At 32.4% G+C, this 23474-nt stretch overlaps 1 protein-coding gene and 1 long non-coding RNA gene across 3 annotated transcripts; both read left to right on the plus strand.

Annotated features, from left to right (window-relative positions):
• The first annotated feature begins 527 nt into the window (after positions 1-527).
• On the plus strand, positions 528-14417 carry Cnx99A (Calnexin 99A). 2 transcript variants are annotated; one of them, XM_075294614.1, is made up of 11 exons: positions 528-821; positions 6154-6501; positions 6585-6656; positions 6730-6863; positions 6946-7153; positions 7214-7334; positions 8800-9059; positions 9132-9272; positions 9373-9504; positions 9946-10179; positions 13060-14417. In XM_075294614.1, exons 1-11 carry the CDS (start codon positions 696-698, stop codon positions 13111-13113), a joined length of 1830 nt encoding a protein of 609 aa, XP_075150729.1. In that variant the 5' UTR covers positions 528-695; the 3' UTR covers positions 13114-14417. The 2 variants fall into 2 exon arrangements, with proteins under 2 accessions (XP_075150729.1, XP_075150733.1); XM_075294618.1 differs by lacking the exon at positions 9373-9504 and adding an exon at positions 9683-9808 and having other exon boundaries at positions 529-821.
• A 6121-nt stretch (positions 14418-20538) lies between these two features.
• Positions 20539-20945, plus strand: LOC142219760 (uncharacterized). The gene is made up of 2 exons (XR_012717749.1): positions 20539-20664; positions 20761-20945. It is a non-coding gene; the product is annotated as an uncharacterized LOC142219760 (long non-coding RNA).
• Positions 20946-23474: the final 2529 nt, after the last annotated feature.

Here is a 23474-nt window from a genome sequence, read left to right on the forward strand (position 1 = left end):
GAACTTAGTACTTATCTTTATAGTCAAGATAAAAAATCAACAAATCCAAAGACTATTTCATTAATTTTGAAGATTTTTTGAAAGACAAGTTGAACATTGTCAAAAAAAATTTCTTTCTTTTTCATCGGTCAGCATACATAGTATTCATATATTTTAGTTTTCTGCCAAGAGATTTTTAAAATTTTTATACAACCTTTAAGGTTTTCAATAGACTGAATGGCTGGATTTTTTGTGTGGTTTTAGAAAATTGTTTGGGTGTTTTGCCTTTCGGAAGTTGGCATCACTGTTTATTTGATACGTATATTCAACTTAAATGCGCTCCAACTGAATGAACCTTTCGTCGTTGCAAACGATGATTGGATGAAAAAAATGTTTGAAAAAATGTTGAATTTTAGCATTTTTCAAACGATTATTCGGATCGTATTGAATATATTGACTACTCATTTAATAGTAACGAGTACTCAAAAATTAGTCAGTAAGGAGTACTTGTAATCAAATACTCGTTACTTTTCCAACACTAAACAGTTGATAAAAGCGGTAGGTAGCAAGCAGCAAACAGTACCAATTCAATTAAGAAAAGGAAAGTTGTGGAAAATTAAATTTTAAACAATTGAATTGCAGTGGAAAGAAAACTTCACACCTTTAGAACGTCTAGTCGGAGTGGGACGCCAGTCTGTTAACAAATTCCAAATACAATGCGAAAAACGCATTCATCATTAGCGCTTCTATTAGCTGTGTGTCTGTTAATTGGACCACAATTTACAAATACGGTCAGCGGAGAGGAAACAGACTTTGATGACGGAGTTGTAGAATCAGTTCAGGTAAGTAGTGGAACAATAAAAAATATTTTTTTTATCTCGTGACCCCATTGCATATGAGACTTTTTCTCGAAGCACACCGGTTCGATTGGTAATGGCCATTATATGCATTAATTGGATGGTGTTCTATCAAGTACACGTCAGTGTTTTTGATTTTGTTCCTTATTTTTTTTTGTTGCCTCCCCTATGGACATAGTAAAATAGGCTATAGAACACAATAACAGTGAATGGTTCGTAATTTTTTTTTATTCCTTTCAGATCAATTAATTCGTTTTCATTTCAATTGGTGGAAGTGTGACGTTCATTGAACTTTTTCGTTTTTCCACTAAGTCAGTGAGTGTATGTTAGGAGGGGTGTCTGTGCGTTTGTGGTGTGTAGTGAATGATGTTCGGTATTCTTTTTTGTGGGGGTTAAGGGTGACATAACCTCATTTTGTTGTTGCGGTACGAAGTGCATTTAAACTATGATGCCAGATGTTTTATATTTAGGAATTTTCATACGTGTAAAATGCGAAGTGGTGGGGAAATCATATAAACTCTAATATTAAGTACGATATTGTTTTGTGTGTTTTGTTTTAGACGTTCACAATTTGACACAAATAACAATGGAGGTATTCTTAAATTATCCCTTTGTTCAAAGCGTGTGTAAACACAACTATAGCGAAAGGAGCTAAGCGAAACATTTTTCCTTTACGAACAAGTTCAACAACATTCCCCTCGTTTCTCGGAAAACAAAAGATTTCAGCTGATATTTGGCCAATGAATTTGAACAGATTTTAAGTTGGCGTATCCATAATCTAGGCCTCCCTTGCCGCCTATCGCTATGGTTGAATTTACAAAGTCCTGGATACGACCTACTGATTTAGTTTTATAAATGGGATCAATGTATTGATGTGGCGTATCCAGTGTGTGTTGAGGGGGTATCGGGGGGACTGCAAATTATTTATTCCACATTCGTAATACCGAGAAATGAGAGCGAAAAGCCTCTTTTTTCGAATTTTGCAATAGTCGACCATTGCGAAAATCCGACTTAAAATACATCTAATACTTTCGATTCTAATTTGTTTTCGTTGTTTCGTTACTTCCGAAGAAGATCTTGTTAACCAAACCTTTCTATTCAAATTCGATATTTCGTTAAAGGTCAATTTGTTTTTCTTTGTCACTATTAAAAGCCAAATGTCGATTAGCCGATTTGACTCGAGACTCCCTAGAGACTGTGTTACGAATTTATGGAATAAATAAATAGAAAATCGATTTTGCAAATTTCCATTTCCAATAATTCTGAATTTTTAAAGAAAAATCAGCTGTTTTTGGCATTTCAATCTAACAAAAGCGTTCGTTTCGAATGTTAGAAAGTAGTTGTTATTCAGTTAAGATGTGAGGCAGTTTCCACAATACACACATATTAGAGTCATATGTTGGTGTTTTAAAAAATAAACTTTTAAAGATGCTTCTCAATTGTCCTTGGCATTGCCAAGTTGGTGTATGATATTTCATAGCCCATTCTGCTCCACCTTATCTCTACTCCATTATTTTAATTTAGTCTGTCATCAGGGTTATGATTGATTTTCCATAAAATTCATTACTAAAATAGATGACAATATTTGTAAAAACTATTTGTTTAACAATGAATGTGTGCCGCTCGCTATTTATTTTCATAAATTCGCTATATTTTAGATTATCATAAATACTTTTAAACGTAATTGATTACAACCAATCTATTTATTAATAAAATTGTGGTTTAGACCATCATAAAATCCCCCGACAAAATATACTGTAATTAAATTTAGAATGAAAAATATGATGTGGTCAGTTTTATTTTCATATATTTGATGTATTTTCATACACAAAACAAGTTTACATAAAAGCATTCCATTTGAACCCGCATATAACTAATTAAAATTTTTCATATTTCTATTTATGGGCGTTCATTACCCCTATCGTTTATTAAACACAAATACCGAGAAAATCAGTTAACTTATTAAATTACAGAACTAACCATTTGAATGGTATGTAAAATGCCGGCCGGCATGTCTATCTTAATTAATTCCAACAAATACGAAAACGTTTGGTTTCTATGCCATCTTATCGTTGTCAATGAAGGCGAGACAAATCACAAAATCACTTTCCCTTAAATATTCTAAATATTTGTAGTACACTTACCTAATAGCGATAAGACGGAATATTTGATTAAATCGTAAACAAAAGTAGGTCAGTTCTACGCTAGCACCAGTGGAAAATTTGACTCGGCCTCTTTATTTAAGAAGAAAGGTAGTAGGTAAACCTTTAACACCTGTTGATCCTACTACAGATATACTAACGGAAAAATTTACTCGGCCTCTTTACGTAGGTAGGAAGGTAATATGTAAACCTTGAACACCTGCTTTTCCTACTACATATATACCCCTAGAAATTCTTTCACACTTGGTGTACATATAATCTATATGCTAAATAAATCTATTTTACCTGGTTTCTAAGTGCCGTAATAGAAGAGGGGAAACGCAGTAACACCTAAGCTTTATCTAATTAATCTCCTCGTATCTGTCTTTATTTTACTTGTTGATACGATTAGTGTGACATTTGTTATGCGGCGAAGGGCAAAGTAGATAAAACTAAAGAATCCTATGATGAAATATTTGCCTGTATACGCTTTTTCCAATAGAGAAAAAAAAGAAAATCAATTTTATTTTTGTTCCCAATTTGGAGCAGAAAATATGCCTATTGGCCTTAATTTTAAATACATATTGTAATTTCAAATGGAAGAGTTTAATGAAATTTTGCACCTTTTCATGTCAGCAAGATATCGAAGATGATTTTTTTTTTAACTTATTATTCGGGCTTTATGAACAAGGAAGATTGTAGAACTTAATGATTTCAGCATTAAAAAAAAACGCCAGATACAATTTTATTTGGCAGACTACATGTTTTCGACCAGGCGAATGAACTTTCCCGTATATATCTGGCTCAGTTTTGGCTTTATATGGTTTTCGAATTTATGTTTTGGTCAAACCGGGAAAAATTCATTTATTTTCTCATAAAAAAAAATGATATACAGAAACACTATTTATGTTTTTATGTTGTAATCAATTTAACCGTTGTCGGGTTTGGGCGCACTTTATCTAAGTTCAACACCTCTATGTTGACCTTGTCGAAAACCAGAATTTCCAAATTTCTCACGTGGTTGAAACTGAGTTTCCAATCATATATCTTGATTATTTATTGTGTGCCAAGAGACAGTTTTTAACAAATTTGCATAAAATTTCTAAGACGATAACAAGGATAATACTAAGAAATCAGTACCGTTTCAACTTTTTGTAAATTTTGAAAAATCCGTAGTCGATCGTTTGACTAGCTGAACGATTTAAAAGTCGTTGATGATGAATAATTTTAGCTTCAAACCTTCTCTAAGTGGTTTCACATTTAATTTGAAAAGGTGTTTGGACTTTCTTAAATAAAGCAGGTTCCTTGTCATTAAGCTAAACATAGAACCGGGCAGTTCTAATTAATCCTGAAATAATGGAACATCCGGTTGTTTTATGTACGCATTTGTGACATATCCATACCGATAAATAGCGATTAAAAGATTTTGTCTTCATAGGCCCCTACAATTAGCATAAAAAGTTCTTTAGAATTCAGGTCTCTCATACGGAATGCAAAAATCGAAAATAGAATTATTGTAAAAAAACAACTATCGCAGCATACACTGAAAAAATATTGTCGTGTGGTCAAAGATTTCATGTCTTTAAAATACAAATGCAAATTTTGCTTGGCATAGAAGGAACAATTCTCTAATATAAAGTTTTTTCCTTGTCCAGAAGTCGATAAACTTTTCAGTGAAGTCGCATTGTCCTTATAATTAAGTGATTTCACTTAGACATGCGTATCATAACGTGAAAGAAAAAAATTGTGGGCTAAGGTCAACTTGACTTTAATAATTCAGAAAACTTATTTAAATTTAATGAAATTGTCTTTAAGTTTTTTGTCTTTTTGCAAAGATTTTGACCTTCCCTTAAGAATTCTGGTATTGATTCCGAGCCAAAGATGCGGCTTCTTTAAAATAAAGAATTTTTGAGCGACCTATCTGGATTTAAATCTAGCACCAATAAAATTAAAATTAGGATACAGATCTCATTTATCAAATTTTCATTCTCTTTTCGCGGTTTATTAATAAAGGTACTCACGTACAAACAAATGCCAGTTTAAAAATCCAAATTATAACGGATACTTCAAATTAAACAAATTTTTCTTAATTCCAAAAAAAACTTTAAACAAAAGATGCTAAATCCCTGAAATAAGTCTTAGCCTATATTTGAAGTGTTTTTATCTTAAATCTAAAGTTTCAATATTTCAGTTAATTTAATGACAATTTCTTTAAATCAAAAATGTGTTTCTTTACTTTAGGGAAGATTAGCCTTAGTACAAAGACATGCGACTTTAACGGAGGGACGCAAATTTACAAAATTTTTCTCCTAAATTTAATGAAAAAAATTTTTGATACAAGATTATAAACTTTATTTTAAGTAAAATTTCATTATTTTAAAGAAATTTGTCCTTAATATTTTGTAAATTTCGCATCCTTAAATTTAGGTTGCGTAATCTTTAATATCACGTAAATATTTTTTTTAGTGTACAAAGCTAAAAATAGTTCAAAAATAGGACATGTTTTTCAACACTTTATTTTAAAGACGTTTTTACTTGAAACACAGCATAATTTCTACTGGAAGTCGAGTCTTAATTTGGAAGTTGTTGTTATCTCATTTTTAAAGGTTTTTGATAGCATATGAAGAAAAAAAGCTGAAAAAGCGAAAAAAATTAAATTTGCTTCCTAGAAGCAAGTACACAAAACCTAAATTTAGAAGAGAATTGTGTCTTAAAAGTATCCTTACTGGTATTCTCCGCTTCTTTGGCTGGGAATCAATAATAACATTTTTAAAGTAAAAGCAAAATCTTTAGAACCGGACATGCTTTTTTTCAGTGGTGGTTAATTTCAAAAATTCATCTCCTTTGATAGTGTCTAAAATCTACCAATGAAATTTGGAGACAAATCAAACTTCTCATACATTTTGTTTTTTTTTTTTATTCCGAATTCTCATATTTCTCGCTACGTTGAAAGTCGAAATTTCAATGGTAGCAAAAGCCGAAGGTCTAAGAACACCAAAAAGTCAAATGATCGAAGTATCCGTATTTTATCTAGGTATACAAAGTTGATAGGCAATTATTCTACCTCGTGTTATATTATCAATTATATCCTTCTTTCTTGTCTGTACCACCAATTTTTTGGTTTAATTTTATTAGATTATTATATAATCATTTTTGTTTTTTTTTTATATTTGCAGGATGATGAGCCCGCCCTAGCCACAGATGACAATGGCGAAGAATTAGTATACGAAAGTCCTAAATACGATCCAAATCAATTCCATTTTGTCGATCATTTCGACGATATTGAAAAATCACAAAAGTTATGGGTAAAATCTCAGGCAAAAAAGGATGATATAGCAGAAGAAATAGCGAAATATGATGGCGTATGGAGTTGGGAAGCCCCACAACGTATCGTTTGGAAGAACGATATTGGTTTGGTGTTAAAATCGAAAGCAAAACATGCAGCCATTGCTTCGAAACTCTTTAAACCTTTCACATTCAAGGAGGACAAACCCTTGATTGTTCAATACGAAGTAACGCTACAGGTAAGCATTTCTGTTCTGTTTGTAAATGACCCACTTTCAGTACGACTAAATCCTATTACAATTTGCTGTTCATTTTTTCGTAGGAGGGTCAAGAGTGCGGTGGTTCATATATTAAATTACTATCAGACAACAAAGCCACAGATGACTTGACTAAGGTTAGTACAATTTTATATTTCATATTTGTGTTTGGGCTAAGGTGTCTAATTTCATTTTCCTGCCTGTTTCTAGTTCAATGATAAAACTCCCTACACCATTATGTTTGGTCCCGACAAGTGCGGCAATGATATTAAACTGCATTTCATTTTCCGACATGTTAATCCCATTAATGGCAGTATTACGGAGAAGCATTGTCGCAAACCCAAGTAAGTATTTTTTTTTTTTTGGTTTGTAGTTGCAAGGTTGGTTTATTGTAGACGCATTTTGAACCCCTGTTGTATTTTTCAGAGACCGCTTAGAAGAACCATTCAAAGACAAATTACCTCATTTGTATACACTTATCGTGCGACCCGATAATACCTTCGAAATTAGGGTAGATCACAATATTGTTAACGAAGGCTCCTTATTGAGCGAATTCACTCCCCCAGTTAATCCTCCACGAGAAATTGATGATCCCAACGATACAAAACCAGAAGATTGGGATGAACGTGAAAAGGTTGGTTTGGACTTTATAATAAAAATGTTTGGATATTTTCTAAAAATTGCTTTGCTTTAGATTCCAGATCCCACAGCCCAAAAACCAGAAGATTGGGATGATGATGCTCCTCCACAAATACCAGATCCCAGTGCCGTTATGCCAGATGATTGGTTAGAAGATGAACCTGAAATGATTCCAGGTAGGTTTAGGTGTAAATAAATTTATAGAATTTCATATTTCTATAAAAGTCCCCAATAGGAATTCTTCCTTTCTTTGCCAACCTGAAATATTGATATGGATTTCTCTGTTATAAACACGTTTTACCATTCTTAGTTATTTTATCGAGTTGCCTTTGATATCTATTCGTAATGGGTCTGTGTTGTATGTGGGTAGACAGCGTGGCTTTAGTTTTAGGAGAGGCTAACTAAACTGGCAGTTACTATTGATAGACTTGGACCCCACTTCCAATGAAGAGATACGAACCGGTATGTGTCTAAAATACGAGGATGGGATAAATACTTCATGTAGCAGAAAATTTTGAAATTGTGTGAATTTATCTAACTAGCGATTATGATGTTCTGTTTAAAAAATGATTATTTTCGGATGTTCTGTGAAATAGGCATCGTGGCGTCCTCTAGAAACGGAAGAAAATTTAGAAAAATTCGCTGGATAAAGCGAATTTGTCCGTGATGAGGCTCGGTTTGCATAATAAATACACCATTGATTTTCTTTTTGCTAAGTTATCCCATGTTTTCTTCGATTTAATTTGGTGGAGTAAACTCTACAATTATATTAGTCGGCGCACCGAAAAAAAGTGAACTGTTTTATAGGAAGAATGAATTAAATTTTACTCCACATTTTGAGATTTCAACATAGCGTTGTTAAAACCAGGAAATTTTAATGTTGTACCTTTTAACTGCAGTTCACGAAATTACATCATCTCATAGAAGAAAAAATAAACTAAAAGTAAAGGAGAAAATCATTGGCACCAAATCATGACCTTTTTAATCATACAGTAGTTCATTCTTAGTATTTTTGGGAATCGTACGAAAATCTTCTTTTGCTTTAGTTCATATTGAACTTATGTTTACGGTCATTGACCATTATACTCACGTTTAGTTCATAAAATTTCTGAGACATACTTAAATAAAGTACGATTTCATTAATCTGTGGAAAATTTCGATAAAAATAATAAAATTTAACTACAAATTTGTTCCAATAAAAATAAGTTTAATTTAGCATTAGTTTAACTACGGACATTTTTTCTGTGTACTCATCAGACAGTGACATAAAACGGTTGCCACCATCTTCCAGCCGATGGGACTTTCTTCTCCTAATTCGGAGAAAGTTGATGTAAGCCAATATTTCAACTGTTCTATAGCTCCTCTGTGGACCAGTGGATGCGTATTTTGTCGATTATACCTCTAATGCCCAGATTTTCTTCCAGCTGATAAAATAATCATGGACATTCATGCTTCACCACGTCGTAAAAAGAAAAAGAACTGCATTCTAATAAATTACTCTTACAGTACTCTTTCGTCCCAATTCTTTTAATTATTATTATTTTTTAACAAAGGCCTTTGGTACTGTTTAGGACATCCTATATTGACCTGTATCGTGTTCCCCAGATATTAACAGTTTACTAAACTTTTTGTTATTTTTAGATCCTTCCGCCCTTAAACCCGATGATTGGGATGTTGATATGGATGGTGAATGGGAAGCTCCCTTGGTTGATAACCCAGTATGTGAAAAGGTTTCCGGTTGTGGCAAATGGAAGGCACCTTTGATTGCCAATAAAGAGTACAAAGGAAAATGGCGTGCACCCATGATTGATAATCCCAACTACAAAGGCAAATGGGCCGCTCGTAAAATTCCCAACCCAGATTTCTTTGAAGATCTCAAACCTTTCAAAATGACACCAATTGTAAGAATTTATTTTTCAAAACCCATAGTAACAAAATAACCTATAATGAATATTTCCATATGTGAATTTCAGTCTGCTATTGGTATTGAGTTGTGGTCTATGTCAAATGAAATTTTATTCGATAATCTCATTATCACCGATGATTTGGATGTTGCCATTGATTATTCGGGTAAAACCTTTGATCTTAAACGAAAATATATTGACAAGGAAGCGGTAAGTATAGTCCACATAAAAACAAATGGGAACAAAATAAAAGCTATATTTTATATATTTTTGAAATATAATTTTCATTGAAATAACAAAAAAAAAAAAGAAAACGTGGTATCATCGTTTTATGCGTCACATTAACTACAAGCCTGGATGGTGGGCTTTGTATTTCGTATATGTGAGCATACCAGTGGGAGGTTATATATATTACTTGTACCGTCGGGCCACCGAAGAAGAGGTTAACACTCAAAATTGATAACATCTTCCATGTTGGCTTTAAATTAAATTGCTAAATGTGTAGACTTGATTTTGATTTATTAGTAGTTTAAAATTTGCTAGAAATTTTTTGTTTGTTTAATAATGTTGCATTTTTTTTGTATTGCTTTTCTCTCTTCCCCCACACCATTTATCTGTAGGATACATTTTTGAATAAAATCATTAGCTATGGCAAAGAAAATCCATGGTCATGGCGTATTGCGCTAGTGTTGTTGGTAACACCATTGGCATTCTCCTTTTATCGCTTTGTGAGGGGCGGCAAGAAGGTAAATAATTAAGCTAGAATGTTGTAGCAAAATATCTGCATAGAATTCATTCCGTATCTACATATTTATTAACATAAAATGCTTTTGTTCTTTTTTTTTTTTTGTTCGTGTAATTCTGTTCTCTGTTGCCCAATCAGGACACTACAGCTGATGCTAAGAAGACAGATGCCATTCAACCCGATGATGAAGCCGCCGCAAATGAGAGCAAGAATGAAAAATCAGAAGAACCCAAATCTAGTCCAAAAAAGAAGAAAAAGTCTGACTTAGATGTTAAAGATGGTGCAGGTGCCGCTGAACCCGAAGATGAAGACAGTGGCAAAGATTCCACCGAGGATGTTGACGGTGGAGCTTCAGAGGAAAAAGAGACTGAGGTAGGTGAAATTCTATATTTAAGAGATATCTCTACCATTTCTACCAGAGTGTTAAATTTCCACGCTAGAACTTTTTCTGCCAAAAAAAATTACATACATACAAATCTAAATATGGTCGATAGTAGATGGGACAGCACCAATATAGTCTCCATTGCACATTAGAGTAATATTTTACTCACTGTCATGACGGAAAATTGTAGTCACACACTCTCTTACAATATTTTTGGTAAGACTCATGACCACTCACGAGAAAAAAATCCGTACTCCATATCGAAAAACTTTTAAAGACTCACACTTACGATCAAAAATGTCATCACCCATTGAAGGACATTCTAGTAACTCAACATTGAGACGTAGTTTACGGTTGAAGTTTACTTTTGTGAGTGCGTCAGAGCTAATAAGAGTCTAAAACTCTTATACACATAACAAAAAATTAATTAAAATTAACGAAACATTTTTATTAAGACAATAAAAATATTCGTTAATAGTACGAAAAGCTTCGTTGATTAACAAAAATTTCATAATAACGAAAATCTTCGTTATATTAAGGAATTTGTTTTATTGGCTCAACTTTAACGAAGTTTTTCTAGCAGAGTGGGTTTCACAAAATTCGTAATTCATACACAATCACGACATTTTGCATGGTTAAACACTCTGACGCACATTCATGCCGTTGCCATCAGCGTGACTCACGCGTTACAATTTTGTGCCACATGCACAGGTATAGTTCACATATTCCATAGATCGGTGTGTGTGTCAATAACTGTCGAGCACTTGTCCTCAGGTAGGAGGATAGAGGTGTGCGCGTGACTGAAATTTCACTCACGCTCACGCACATTCACGAAGCAAAATATTTATTCACGCACGATACGTGCGGTAGCCAAACCCACTCACGCACATTCACGAAATGAAAACCAGTACTCACGCACGAACTACTTTTAAAGACTCACGTTCACGCACGATTCACGTGATTCACAACAAATTCACGAGACTCACGATATTTTCAAAAGGAAATGACCAAAGGTAACAAAATTCAAAAATAGAATACAGTACACAGTATGTGGCGTACACATACATGGGAGCTGTATCTAAATCTGAACCGATTTTGACCAAATTTGACATGCATAGTTAGAATAATTCTTCAATTTCTACAAAATTTTACGTGATTGGAAGTATGACTTTGGCCTCCTTGGTCATATGAGTGTAAATCGGGCGAAAGATATATGGGAGCTATATCTAAATCTGCATCGATTTCAACCAAATTTGGCACTCATAACGATACCATCAAACGTACCTCTCGTGCAAAGTATGAAGCAAATCACGGCAAAACTCTGGCTTTGGAGGCTATATAAGTGCAAATCGGACGATACATATATATGGGAGCTATATCCAAATCTGATCCGACTTGGCTGGACGCTTCCTTTTTTCTCACCATGGTAGCACATATAGCAAGCGGTTTTTAATTTTCTTCATCAGGCATAAAAGAAATAGTCAACGATTTATAGGTTCACCGATAATGTGTCTACAACGCTCAATTTGTTTTTTGTAATTGGTTTAGAGCCGTTAAAACAAGGTTCACGAAAAATTTCATGTTTTCGCTCCATTGAGGATTTTTATCCAATTTAAATCCGTTTTTACTAACCAAAAATTGCTACCTGTCTAATTCAGATAGTTCACCGTCGTTTTCCATATGATATTCCCCCACTTCATTCTCATGTAAATCGGAGTAAAATTTGGCCTCTGTGGTTGTATGTGTATAAATCGGACTAAAGATATACATGGGAGCTATATCTAAAACTGAACCGATTTAAACCAAATTTGGCATGTATAGTAAGAATGTTAAGTCTACACCCTGTGCAAAATTTCACGTAAATCGGAGTAAAATTTAAGCTTCTGTGGTCATACCTGTATAAATCGGAGTAAAATTTGGCCTCTGTGGTTGTATGTGTATAAATCGGACTAAAGATATACATGGGAGCTATATCTAAAACTGAACCGATTTAAACCAAATTTGGCATACATAGTAAGAATATTAATTCTACTCCCTATGCAAAATTTCACGTAGATCGGAGCAAAACTTTGGCGTCTGTGGTAATATGGGTGTATATCGGCCGAAAGATATATATGAGAGCTATATCTAACTCTGAGCCGATTTCAATAATGTCGAACAGATAATGTTCAAAAACAACAATATTTTTTCTGTACCAAATATCAGAATGCAAAATAAACATAAAAAAGCGACTATGAAGTTAAAAATAACAAAAGAAACAAAATATTTACATATGTAATATTTTGCTGATAATGTAGAAAAACATTGGTGCCTAAGCTAGGGTTAACCAAATTTGTCATGTGTTGTAAGAATGTTAGTCCTACTGTCTATGCAAAACTTCAAGTAAATCGTGAGTAAGTGAAATTTTGACCTCTGGTATGGATATATGGAACAAGAAGAGCTTCTTACATCGACACCGATAAGTAATACTGAGTGCAATGTTCGAAGTAATATCAATCGTTTGCAAAGAATCTGCAGTCGGTCCTATATTGCAGATATGTTTTAACGATGAGTGGTGCCCCTATGGCTTAACACTCTAATGACCCATTTTTTATTCTAATTGATAAAATTGCCAGGGGTTTATCACAACAACAAAAGAGAACAAACTAGGAGAAATATATATGAGAAAAATTTAGTACCTGATGTAATGTCTCTTTTTTATTGTTAATAATTTTATTTTCTTTAAATGTGTTTCACTAAAAGTTTCCTGTTTTTATGAAGACCATCTAAGGGTATTAGAGGCTTAAATTGTAAAAAAAATATTAATTTAATTAACTTTTTTATTTAAAATTTCCTTTAATGTTTTATTTGTTTTTTTTTTCTCTTTCCAGGAAACTACTTCAACTAAACCACGTAAACGTCGCGTGCGTAAAGATGCATCCTAATTCTCATTCGGAAATTATTTAAATTATTATTTCATTAGTAATTTTCTCATTAATTTTAATTTTTAAGAAAATTTTATAAACTATTCCAAAAAGATGACAACAATTTGCTCTTGTCTAGCAGGGGCAATTGTTGTGATTCCACAGAACGAAGGAAGATACAACAGCAAGATCCAGAAAGAAAGAGAAGGGCATGTTGCAAGTTTATCTTTCCAACTTAAAAGAAATTTCTTAGGGCATTTTTTGTAATCAGTTTTAGTTATAATTTTCTTCTTCTTTTAATTTGATGAAGTGTTCAAGGTGAGCTACTAGTGTAACGCCACAACAACCATATTCCAACCCCTTGTTGAATAATTCCACACAATACGAAGCAACGAAAGCCTTTGATATCCTCCACTTTTTTTGGAAGCTTGCAGGCACATTAAACAAATTACATATTTGTTGGTAAAGGAGTATACAAGATGGTTATACAGCAGACTGCATATTCGCGCCTTTGTTATGTGTAAAAAACTTTTGGTTGATGGGTTTTCGTTGTTGGTTTGTGTGCCAGAATTGGATAATTCTTGGGTGTAGTGAAGTTTGTGTATTTACGGAAAGAATTTGTATGGGAACATGAAAACTGAATTTTTGTCCTGCAATTTCCGGAAAACAAGGCCGCGAAAAACCAATCAGCAGTAAACACTAAAGCAAATTGAATTTATCTTCCTTTTTGAGAGAGAGAGTTTACTGCCCCTGATTGTTTACTGGGCTTTCTTTACGTTTAATTAGAAATTACATTCACATAAGGTATATTACCAAACATTTTCATAAATTCTGTTTTTCTTTTTTTTTGTATTGTATTGCAATGTATCTATCATTGGTTAGTGTCTTTTTCCATTCCCATAAAACTAAGCCATAGAGTATGGTGGTAAAATTATTTTTATTCATCTTGGCAACCGCATTTCTTCTTCTAGTTGTATTCCTTAATTTAACTTCACTTTCGTTCACTCCCTTGTATTTTCTTCTCATTCTTTGTGTGAAAAATGAGTTATACATTAGTTTATATGTATATTTATGTATATGTTTTATTCTTGCTTTTTATTTATTTTTAAATGAATGTGAAAAAAAAAACAACAAACAATAAATAGCAATAAAAAACAAAAGAAAAACCAACATTATACCATTAGGTATTTATATCAAAAATTAGGATAATCATTATTTTTATGCTAATTCCGAAATGTGTATGGACAAAATATTTAGACAACATCGAATTAATTTTGCAGAAAACAAAAACAAATAAAATGTTAATTAGCAAAAATTTAAATAAATCGAAGTAGTTTGATTTTTATGCATAAAAACATAAGGGTTTGAACTGTGTTAAATATAGACAGGATTACTTTTTTCACTGGATTTATTTTTTTTTTTGGTTAGGATAACGAAGAATTAATTAGGGGTTTTTAATTAAAAATATTTTAATTGTATTAAAATATGCACACATTGAATTGGAAGATACAGATCTGAATAACTAGCATGTGTGGGAAATTATTTTATTTTATTCACTCGAAATGATAGGTTACCACTTGAAAAGGATTTCATTTTGTTGCAAGAGTTCATGCGGATCTCTTCATACATGGTGAACAGAGAATGAAGCCGACCCATTTTTGTCGGCAGCGGCTGACACTAAATTTTTGCCTCCGGCGGCAGCGGCATGACGGCTATGCCGATATAAATTTGTCCATTCGGAGGTGCACAATTATCCATTATAAAATCAATTTGAAGTTATACGAATGGTAATGAGATTAGTTGTACAACCAATCTTACAATCAAATTTACATTTCGTTAAAATTTTTTAAGCTACATTTTTGCAAAACTGGTATATCAGATTGATTGTGGGTGGAAGATTCAAAATGTTGGCAAAACTATGACATTTTTTCTGATTTAAGGTTGAATTACACACCATGCGTCAATCCGTGCGTTGATGGAAGGGTTGATTTTTTTTCTGTTTGCAACAGACTATTCGAGCTTTTGATTTCAAAGAGAAATTTCAACTCTTCAATCATCGGACGCATAGTACGCATTGAACGCATGGTATGTAATTCTACCTTTATATTGATACTTTTGATTAATTTGGGGCTAAATTTGAGTCGACGTATTCGGCGGCGGCGTAGACTGGCAAAAAAAAAGGTCGACGGCGACTGAAATCAGCGGCGCGACTCGGCGACTTAATTTTCTGATGGTGAAGTTACCACCCATGGGGGATATATGATGGACAAGCAAAAAAATTGAATTAGTTCCACAAACATTTATTTTTATGAGCATCCCGGTAAGTTATTTTAGATCAGTCTTAGAAATTGCCATTTAAAATCAAAATTAAAATTTTTGACAATGAAATATCGCAAAAAAGAATAGAAAAATTAATAAAAAAAGTAAAAAAAAATTAAAACAAAATTAAAAATTTCACACCCGTGTGGATTTGAACCTGTGTCAATGCGGCTGGTTCTTTACACCCGATTAACCCGATGTGTTCCACTAATCGCCCAGCGGCTGCCACACCAGTGTACATGTTGTTTTGTCCGTCTTTTTGTGTTGGAAGAGGAGTATCCCGTGGAGTCTGCTATGCATGCTTTTGGTGCGAGCCGGGATAGAGAGAAACTCCGAACCAGGGTACTATGCAGTCTGCCGAAACCAGATACACCACCGTCCGGTTTCGGTGAGGTGTCACCGGTGTTTGTAATGGGTGCACTTCCGGAACTGCTCCGGCTTACAATCGGTGCGAGACTATAGTCATACTGACTACGTGGCAGGATGCTGTGCCAACGACATCAGTATCTCCCACACAAGAATATACTCCGCTGCAGCATCTGACACCCAATATTGTTGTACAAGTTCCATAAAGTGCATCCGATGTAAGATTAGTGAGATTGTAGACTTTATGAATCGGAAGAAAATCAGGGTCGCGACGATTCAAGAGACAAAGCTAAATGGCACCTGTAGCTTGCGCCATTGTGATGGATACAATGTGCTTCGTAAGGTAGGCACAAGAAGTGTAGTTGGTGGACTGGCTTTCATATTACAGACACTAGTGACCCCAACATGGAATGTAAGGGGGTAGCAGTCAAGTATGCGGTTGATTTTTTCCTTCGCCGACTAATTATTGTCGACGCCGCCACCGAATATGTCGACTCAAATTTAGCCCAGAAAATTTGAATGAAATGTAATCTCCTTACCATTCGTATTGCTTCACAATGGCTTTATAATGGATAACTATCCTCTGCCGAATAGACAAATTTATGTGGGCTTAACCGTCAAGCTGCCACCGTCTCATGCATAAATAACCCCCACCCAGGAGTGTAATGGCGTTTTCTTTTCTTGTACAAAATGCGCACTGTTTTGCTTTTTGCCCGGAAAATGTACTTTTTAGGTTCTTTTCTAAAAAACAGGCAAAATATTGCTGGCAACATTTTAAAAATGCGCATTCTGTACAGATAAAATGAAGGCAAAGCACTTTTTTCGGAAAAGAAAACACCATAAGGGTTGACACACATCATCTAGAGCGCGAGATCCAGCGCTACAAAAGAGAGCCTCTAGATCAAGCAGCGAAGCAACCAAGGGCCGAATGCGAAGCAGTTCAAAATTACGAATAGGTCTTGACGATATATTGAATGAGATACTGTTAAGAAGGAACTCAGATTTAAATCTACCATTAATAACATCAACCATAAAACAGATATTCAGCATAGTACGTCTACGTTTCAGTGTAGGCAAATTGAGAAGTGAAAGTCTTTCCTTGTAAGATGGCATGGTTTGAGGAGTCCAGTTGTTCCGACGTAAACAGTAGAAATTGCTTTTGTACAGATTCAACACGGTTGCAGTGTATCCATATTCAAGGATTGGACGCACAAGTGAAGTGTACAAATTCCTTATTACAAATGGGTCAGAAAACTCCTTACTCCAGCGTTTGACAAATCCAAGTGATCCATATGAATTATTGACGGTCATAGATATGTGAGATCTAAAATCTACACAGAAAAAAAAGTGTCTCGTAAATTTAAGAAGATTTTTACAATAATTTATTACAAGAATTTTCCAGAATTTTAGTTCATTTTTCGTATCTTCAACGAAAATTAACTACTCGAAAGGAAATTTTACAAATTCTAAGTAGCAATCGTTTAGTTCATGGCCTACAAAATACGATGGAAATTTCCTTAAAAAATTTCTTAACTGGTAGTTAAAAATTCGTTTGTCATGCTATAAAACTACTTGTGAAATGTAAAGTATTTTCTAAATAATAAGTGCAATTTACTATAAGATTTTTTTGTATGAGAAAATATTTTTTTACGAAAAATGAACTTGAAAGTGGATAGCAATTTCTTACTGACAATTCCTATAGTTAATAATTGTTGGTAAAAATTTACCCAATGAAATATTTTTAGTTCACATGTAATTAAATTTATAGACATTTTCGTCAAAAATGGTAGATAACATTTCATGAAAATTTTGCAAATTTTAAGTTAAACTTTTCATCGTTCATAAACTGGTGTGCCTTTACGAATATTATTCTTAGAGTAAATTGTCAGCAGATGCGATGAACTAATGCATAGTACTGAGATCTTTATCGGCATAGTGGAATGTGATTAACGTAAAGATGATGTTACTTGAGTTTTGTTGTGTATACATGAGCGTGGGGTTGTTTTTATTTTTGTTCATTTAGTGGTTCGTGTGTGTGTTTGTTATTCGCGGATGGTTTATTTGGCTGGATGAGGTGTTGTTTTCAATAAAGGCACATGTGTTTTTGTTGTTGTAGGAATGTTTTGGCTTTGCTTGGTTTTGTTTGGCATGCTTCAGTTGTATAGTTGGCGTTGGCGTGGGCTGTTGCATCTTTTAAGTAGGTATGCAACAAGGGAATATAAAGGCATGGAATATTTTGGATTTTTGAGACATATATTGGTGTTTGTTTATTAAACCTTTTAAATGAAAGTTATTAATATTTTATCGGTAGTTTAGAAAAAAGTTATTAAGAATATTTAGGAAAATATGTTGAAATTGAAAGTGTATTGAAATTTTTATTATTCTATGTAAAAAATTAATATTGAATTCGAGATGAATTTGGAAAATGTTTGTTATATCTCAGCGTATAGTTTAGTCATAAATTGGTAAGTATTTTTTTAATATGCACCCAGAAAAAAGTGACCCCTTCTTTAAGTTAAAATAAACTCATTGTGAAGAAAGTTGAACTTCGTATAGCGCCAAAGACATTTTTATTTGTTTGAACGATGTGATTTTCGTAGAAATTAGGAATAATGCATTCCATATATTAGTTAACATTTTCCTATAATTACATACCACTATACTACAGAATGAAAAAATTTAACTAATTTGAATTCATATATGGAATGATTTTATTGAAATTTTTTCATTCATTTCGACAAATCTTACACATTTGTGGTAAAACTTTTACTTCATAATTAGAACTGCTTACCTTCGTTTTTAAATACAATTTTATTTATTTCTATAAGCAATTTTATCTTCAATAAAAGACATGTTTTATTAATATATTGAATATATTTATTAAGAATCAACAGCATCGAATCTCTTTGAAATATTAATTCATTATTCCACTATTTCCAATTTCCGTGTGATATTATCAACTGTAAAACGCACTTTTCCTTCTTCTTGTACTTTTCACTTTTAATAAGTTGCTGCCTATCGATTTTGTCCTCCTTTTACAATTTCAATACCTACAAATATAAAAAATCATAAAACATTTTTGTTGCAAAAGGTTAGCGTCACTGAATATTACCTGATAATTGAAGATTCCAAAATGAAGACAAATGAAAGGGTTGTTATTCTTCTGGTGTTTTATTTCTTTATACACTATCACGAACATTGATAGATTTATTTAAAAAAAGAAAATTTTTCTCACTAATTTAAAATAACAAATATTTTATATATTTTATTTGTTATTTATTATATTATTTTACCATATTATTTTTTAACAATCTCTCCGTATACCAAAACAACGCGATTCCAACTAAAAAAACAACCGACGCGCAAATATATCGATTACACCCACGCGCAAACACATCGATTACGATGACAGGTATCGATTACAGGTAGACAATAGAAATGTAGGAAAATTTCCTATATTCTAACAAGTGTTTTTCCTTAAGTTTTGAAAGGATTGCATACTTCTTAGTACGAATGAACTAAAATATTTTTCTATGCCAAGTGTTGTTCGTATGTATGAACAACTTTCTATTATAAAGGAAGTCGCAATTATCATTTTATAAGAAATTTTACTAATTTTGTGGAAACTTGGTTTTAGTTCGGTTTTTGTTTATTTTTACGAATGCTTTGTTATCGGTGAATAAAATTTTCTTTTTCAGTAGTAAATTCTTATACCCAGCGAAGAAAATAGTATGAGTAAAATTCCATGCCTTATTCTAGTTAACGAACTAATCCTAACTGCTTACAGTTTAGGAGTTTTTTACTGAAACGAGTAAATTTTATTATTTTTCACAAAAATTTACCTTAATGGAAATAAAATGGATAAACTATATTGATGAAAATTTTTTCCTTTAGTTTCGAAGGCACTTTTTTCTGGGTGTGGCTTTCTTTTAAAAATAATATTTTTTATGTATATTATTATTTGTTAATTAATTTTGTTGGATACCAGTTTAATGTTTTTCTTTGTTGTAAAAGCAATATGTAATTTCAGAGCAACTCCAGATGGATTCGAACAAATTTAAAAATAGAGAATTGGTAAGTTTTCTTTTACAAATTGGCTTTCTTTCAACTAGAATATTTACATTTTTATTATCAAAATTACAGGTTTTTAATACCTTCTTTATATGCTGATAACCCCTTAAAAATTTGGAAAAATTGTTAGTACTCCTTTGCTTGTAATTTAATAGTGAATTGGTAAGGATTCTTTAACTTTCTTTTAACCCTGGACAGTCATCCTTATTTTTTGTACATTAACGTCATCCTTCGTCATTTTTACTACGGCTCATTTCAAGACGCTATAATTTTCATCGTGAGCGAAACTTGAATTTATTTTCTTATTCAATTTGGTTTTAATTAGTATAAAACAAAATAAATCATAAAACGGTCGAATTAGTATAATTTAAATTTACCATTTCCCAATAGACTAAAATACATTTTAAATCGAAAATGAAATGTCGTCATTTTGACGAATGATGACTGTCTAAGGTTAACCAGAATATTTAGTTTTTTTTTATCCATATTATTATTTTTTCCATTAGATTTTTTTAGAAACCTATTTAATAATTGTATTTAATGTAAAAGATAAATATTTAATTTCAGAGTAACCCAAATAAATTTGGACAACTTTTTATATTTCCCCTCAGCGTTCAATTTCTTTTCTTTGGCTTTCTTTCAACTATAATATTTATTTTATGATAGCCTTCACATCGATAACAACACAGTTTTATGAGTTTCTATATAGAATACTTCATTATTTCTTTAATTGTTTCAGGTACAAATTTTATGAGATACGTTTTCCAAAGAAAAGTTGAATTCCTTACACCATTTGATAAAATGCCACCAAATATGGTAAGTTACAAGCTAAAATGATGAATTAAAAAATTATATTTCATTACATGGTGTTAATTTTGAACAATTTTCATTATTGCTTCCATTTTTTTCCAGCAAGATATGTGAAAAAATTAACTACGATGAATAAAAAAAGGATAAGTCAAAATGTCCAAACAGCGAGTTCAAATGAACTACTCCCTGTTCCACGTGGTCATAATTTTTATTCATAAAAAACATTGTATTAAGAACTTTAATCATAAGTTTTTATAATAAAGTACTTTTGCTTAAAGAAAGTTTAATTTTATTGTATGAAAATTTTCATAATAGTAAAACGGTTTGTTGTTCCTTTAATTATTTAATTTCTCTGTACTGTGGAATGATTAATTTAAAAATAGTTTAGTCGTCGACATTTTAAAGAGACTGTTAACCAATTTTTATTATCGGGTTTCCCAAAAAATAAGCAAGTAAACCAAAATAATACTGACTTTTTAACTTGGTAGGGGTATATAAATCTTATGGCGTTATAAAAATGAACTAAAATACAATGTTATAGATGAACTAAAATTTAAGAGAATTATAAACTAGACAAGTTGAAAAAAATCTTAAGGGCTAAATCATGGTCAATATTACTACAGTTTAGTTCATTTTGCAATGGAAAAGGGTTCACTGTTTTTTCAGTGTAGTCTCCGATCCAATAGTATTCCGAGATCCTTAAAGGATTCAACATCAAAGGACCGAACATTAACAAGTTTTTCAGTGGTGGATTACCCGCTGGTGACATTTCTGAGTGTTTCTAAGCTTCTTTAAGTGGTTTCACCGCAATGTGGGACGCCGTCCCTTGTTATTAAACGTAGAATCGAGCAGCACTCAGTGATAAGAGAGAAGTTAACCACAATGGTATTACAATGGACTGAATAGTCTAAGTGAGCCTGAAAATATCTGGCTGCCACTATACAATGCAAACGATCCAAAAAACGGAGTATGACAAGCCCATGTAAAATTCATTGGTGATGATCCAAGTTTGCACTACTTCCGGATCACATATTAGTGATCCAAACTATTTGATTGCTGGGATACAGCATTTCTATTCTATAGCACTCATTTCGGGTAGTTTGTTTTTTCCGAACCTTAAACAGTTACATTTATCTTTCATTAAACTTTCAGCAAACTGATATGATGTTAAATAATAAAATTCTTTGAGTGCATTAAAAAATGCCATTGAGGATATGGATTTAAGATCATTAATATTAAATATTTTAAATGAAAATAACATTTAATAACTTATTATCTGGATATAGATTTAACTTAATTTTTTTCCAATTAATTTTTTTGTTTTGTCCTGACCCACCAAACTACTGATTACAAAACAAACTTATCTGGCAAATGTGTATATGAAATTTATCCGTATTTATGTGCACACACACACCACTCACTCCAGTTCTCCCATGTAATAATGGAATGGAACATAAAAACAAAATGTTCGATTTAATAAATTAAACTACGATATGAAATAAAATAACTATATAAAAATAATAAAATTTAAATAATTTAATTATTAAAATAAATAATAAATCAATTTTATTTAATTTCTACAGTGATGATGTGTTGAGCAAAAAAAAAAAAAAAAGCAGGGACCACAAACAATCTCTGTGTATGTTGGCTTTTATTTTCCCATTAGCATTTTAGCTATTTAACATAATAATCGTAACGAATGAAAATGTAATTAATATTCAACGTTAAATGATGTTATATTTAATTGCATTGTGCACTGTGGTATTCAAACACGGGAGGAAACGGATACCGTGTATCATACACAAATCCTTTGTCGGATATCGTCATAAACTTCCCTAGATGCTGTTGTGTGTGTGTGTGGAAGAATTCATGTTCAAAAGTTGATGCGATTAATTCACGCTTTCTATTGAGATTTTATGTTTGCTAAATGTTTGATATTAACAAATAATGTGGCATTTATATATAGTTATGCCCAAGCCATAAAACGAACTAGTCATTTATTGAAATTTGTTGCATATACTAACTTCCGTATCCGAAATGAAGCCATATATTTTGAAAGCTGTTTCTAAGTGCCTAGGATTTAATTAATTTTATATTTAATTTAAAGACAAATGTTACAGAACTCAAAAAAAAAAAAATACTTCGATTTAAAAATGTTGACCTTCGCTTAATAATTTTGGTATTGATTCCGAGCCAAATTGTAATTACCAAAAAACAAGTTTAGAATTATTAGCTCTGAATGAATAAATAAAATAAATAATAAAAATAAATTCGCGGCTTTCTTAGAGCAAAGCAATCCTGCTATAAAATTTAAATACAATCCCCCATTCAACCAACACCAAAGGATTTTTCAACTGTGGTGTATCCCCACTCAGAAATATTGGTAATATTTGAGAGTACTTCTTTGTCGAAATAGTTTCACGGTTAAACATCGTTTGGATTCGAATCGGTCAGCACTAAGTGAGAAGGGATAAGTTCACAACTAGAGTGATCAAAAAACTGGTTGCTTTGAAAGTCGGTTTTTCTCGGTTCTAAAAAACCGGACTATTTTTTATAACCGGTAGGCGGTGTTTTAAAAAATAAATAACCGGCACAACCAATCCAACCGGGTTTACCCGAAGGTAACAAAAACGCTTAATTTAAGGAAGGTAGCAAAAACGCTTAATTTAATATAAATGAAGGAACAAATACTCCAATGTTTTAATGTAAAAATGAAAGTCCTTGGCTGTAATTGCGGTAACAACACTGAAAAAAATATTGTCGTGAGGTCAAAGATTTCATGTCTTTAAAATACGAATGCAAATTTTGTTTAGCAT

This window comes from Haematobia irritans, chromosome 1, assembly GCF_050003625.1.
Source record: "Haematobia irritans isolate KBUSLIRL chromosome 1, ASM5000362v1, whole genome shotgun sequence".
NCBI lineage: Eukaryota > Metazoa > Arthropoda > Insecta > Diptera > Muscidae > Haematobia > Haematobia irritans.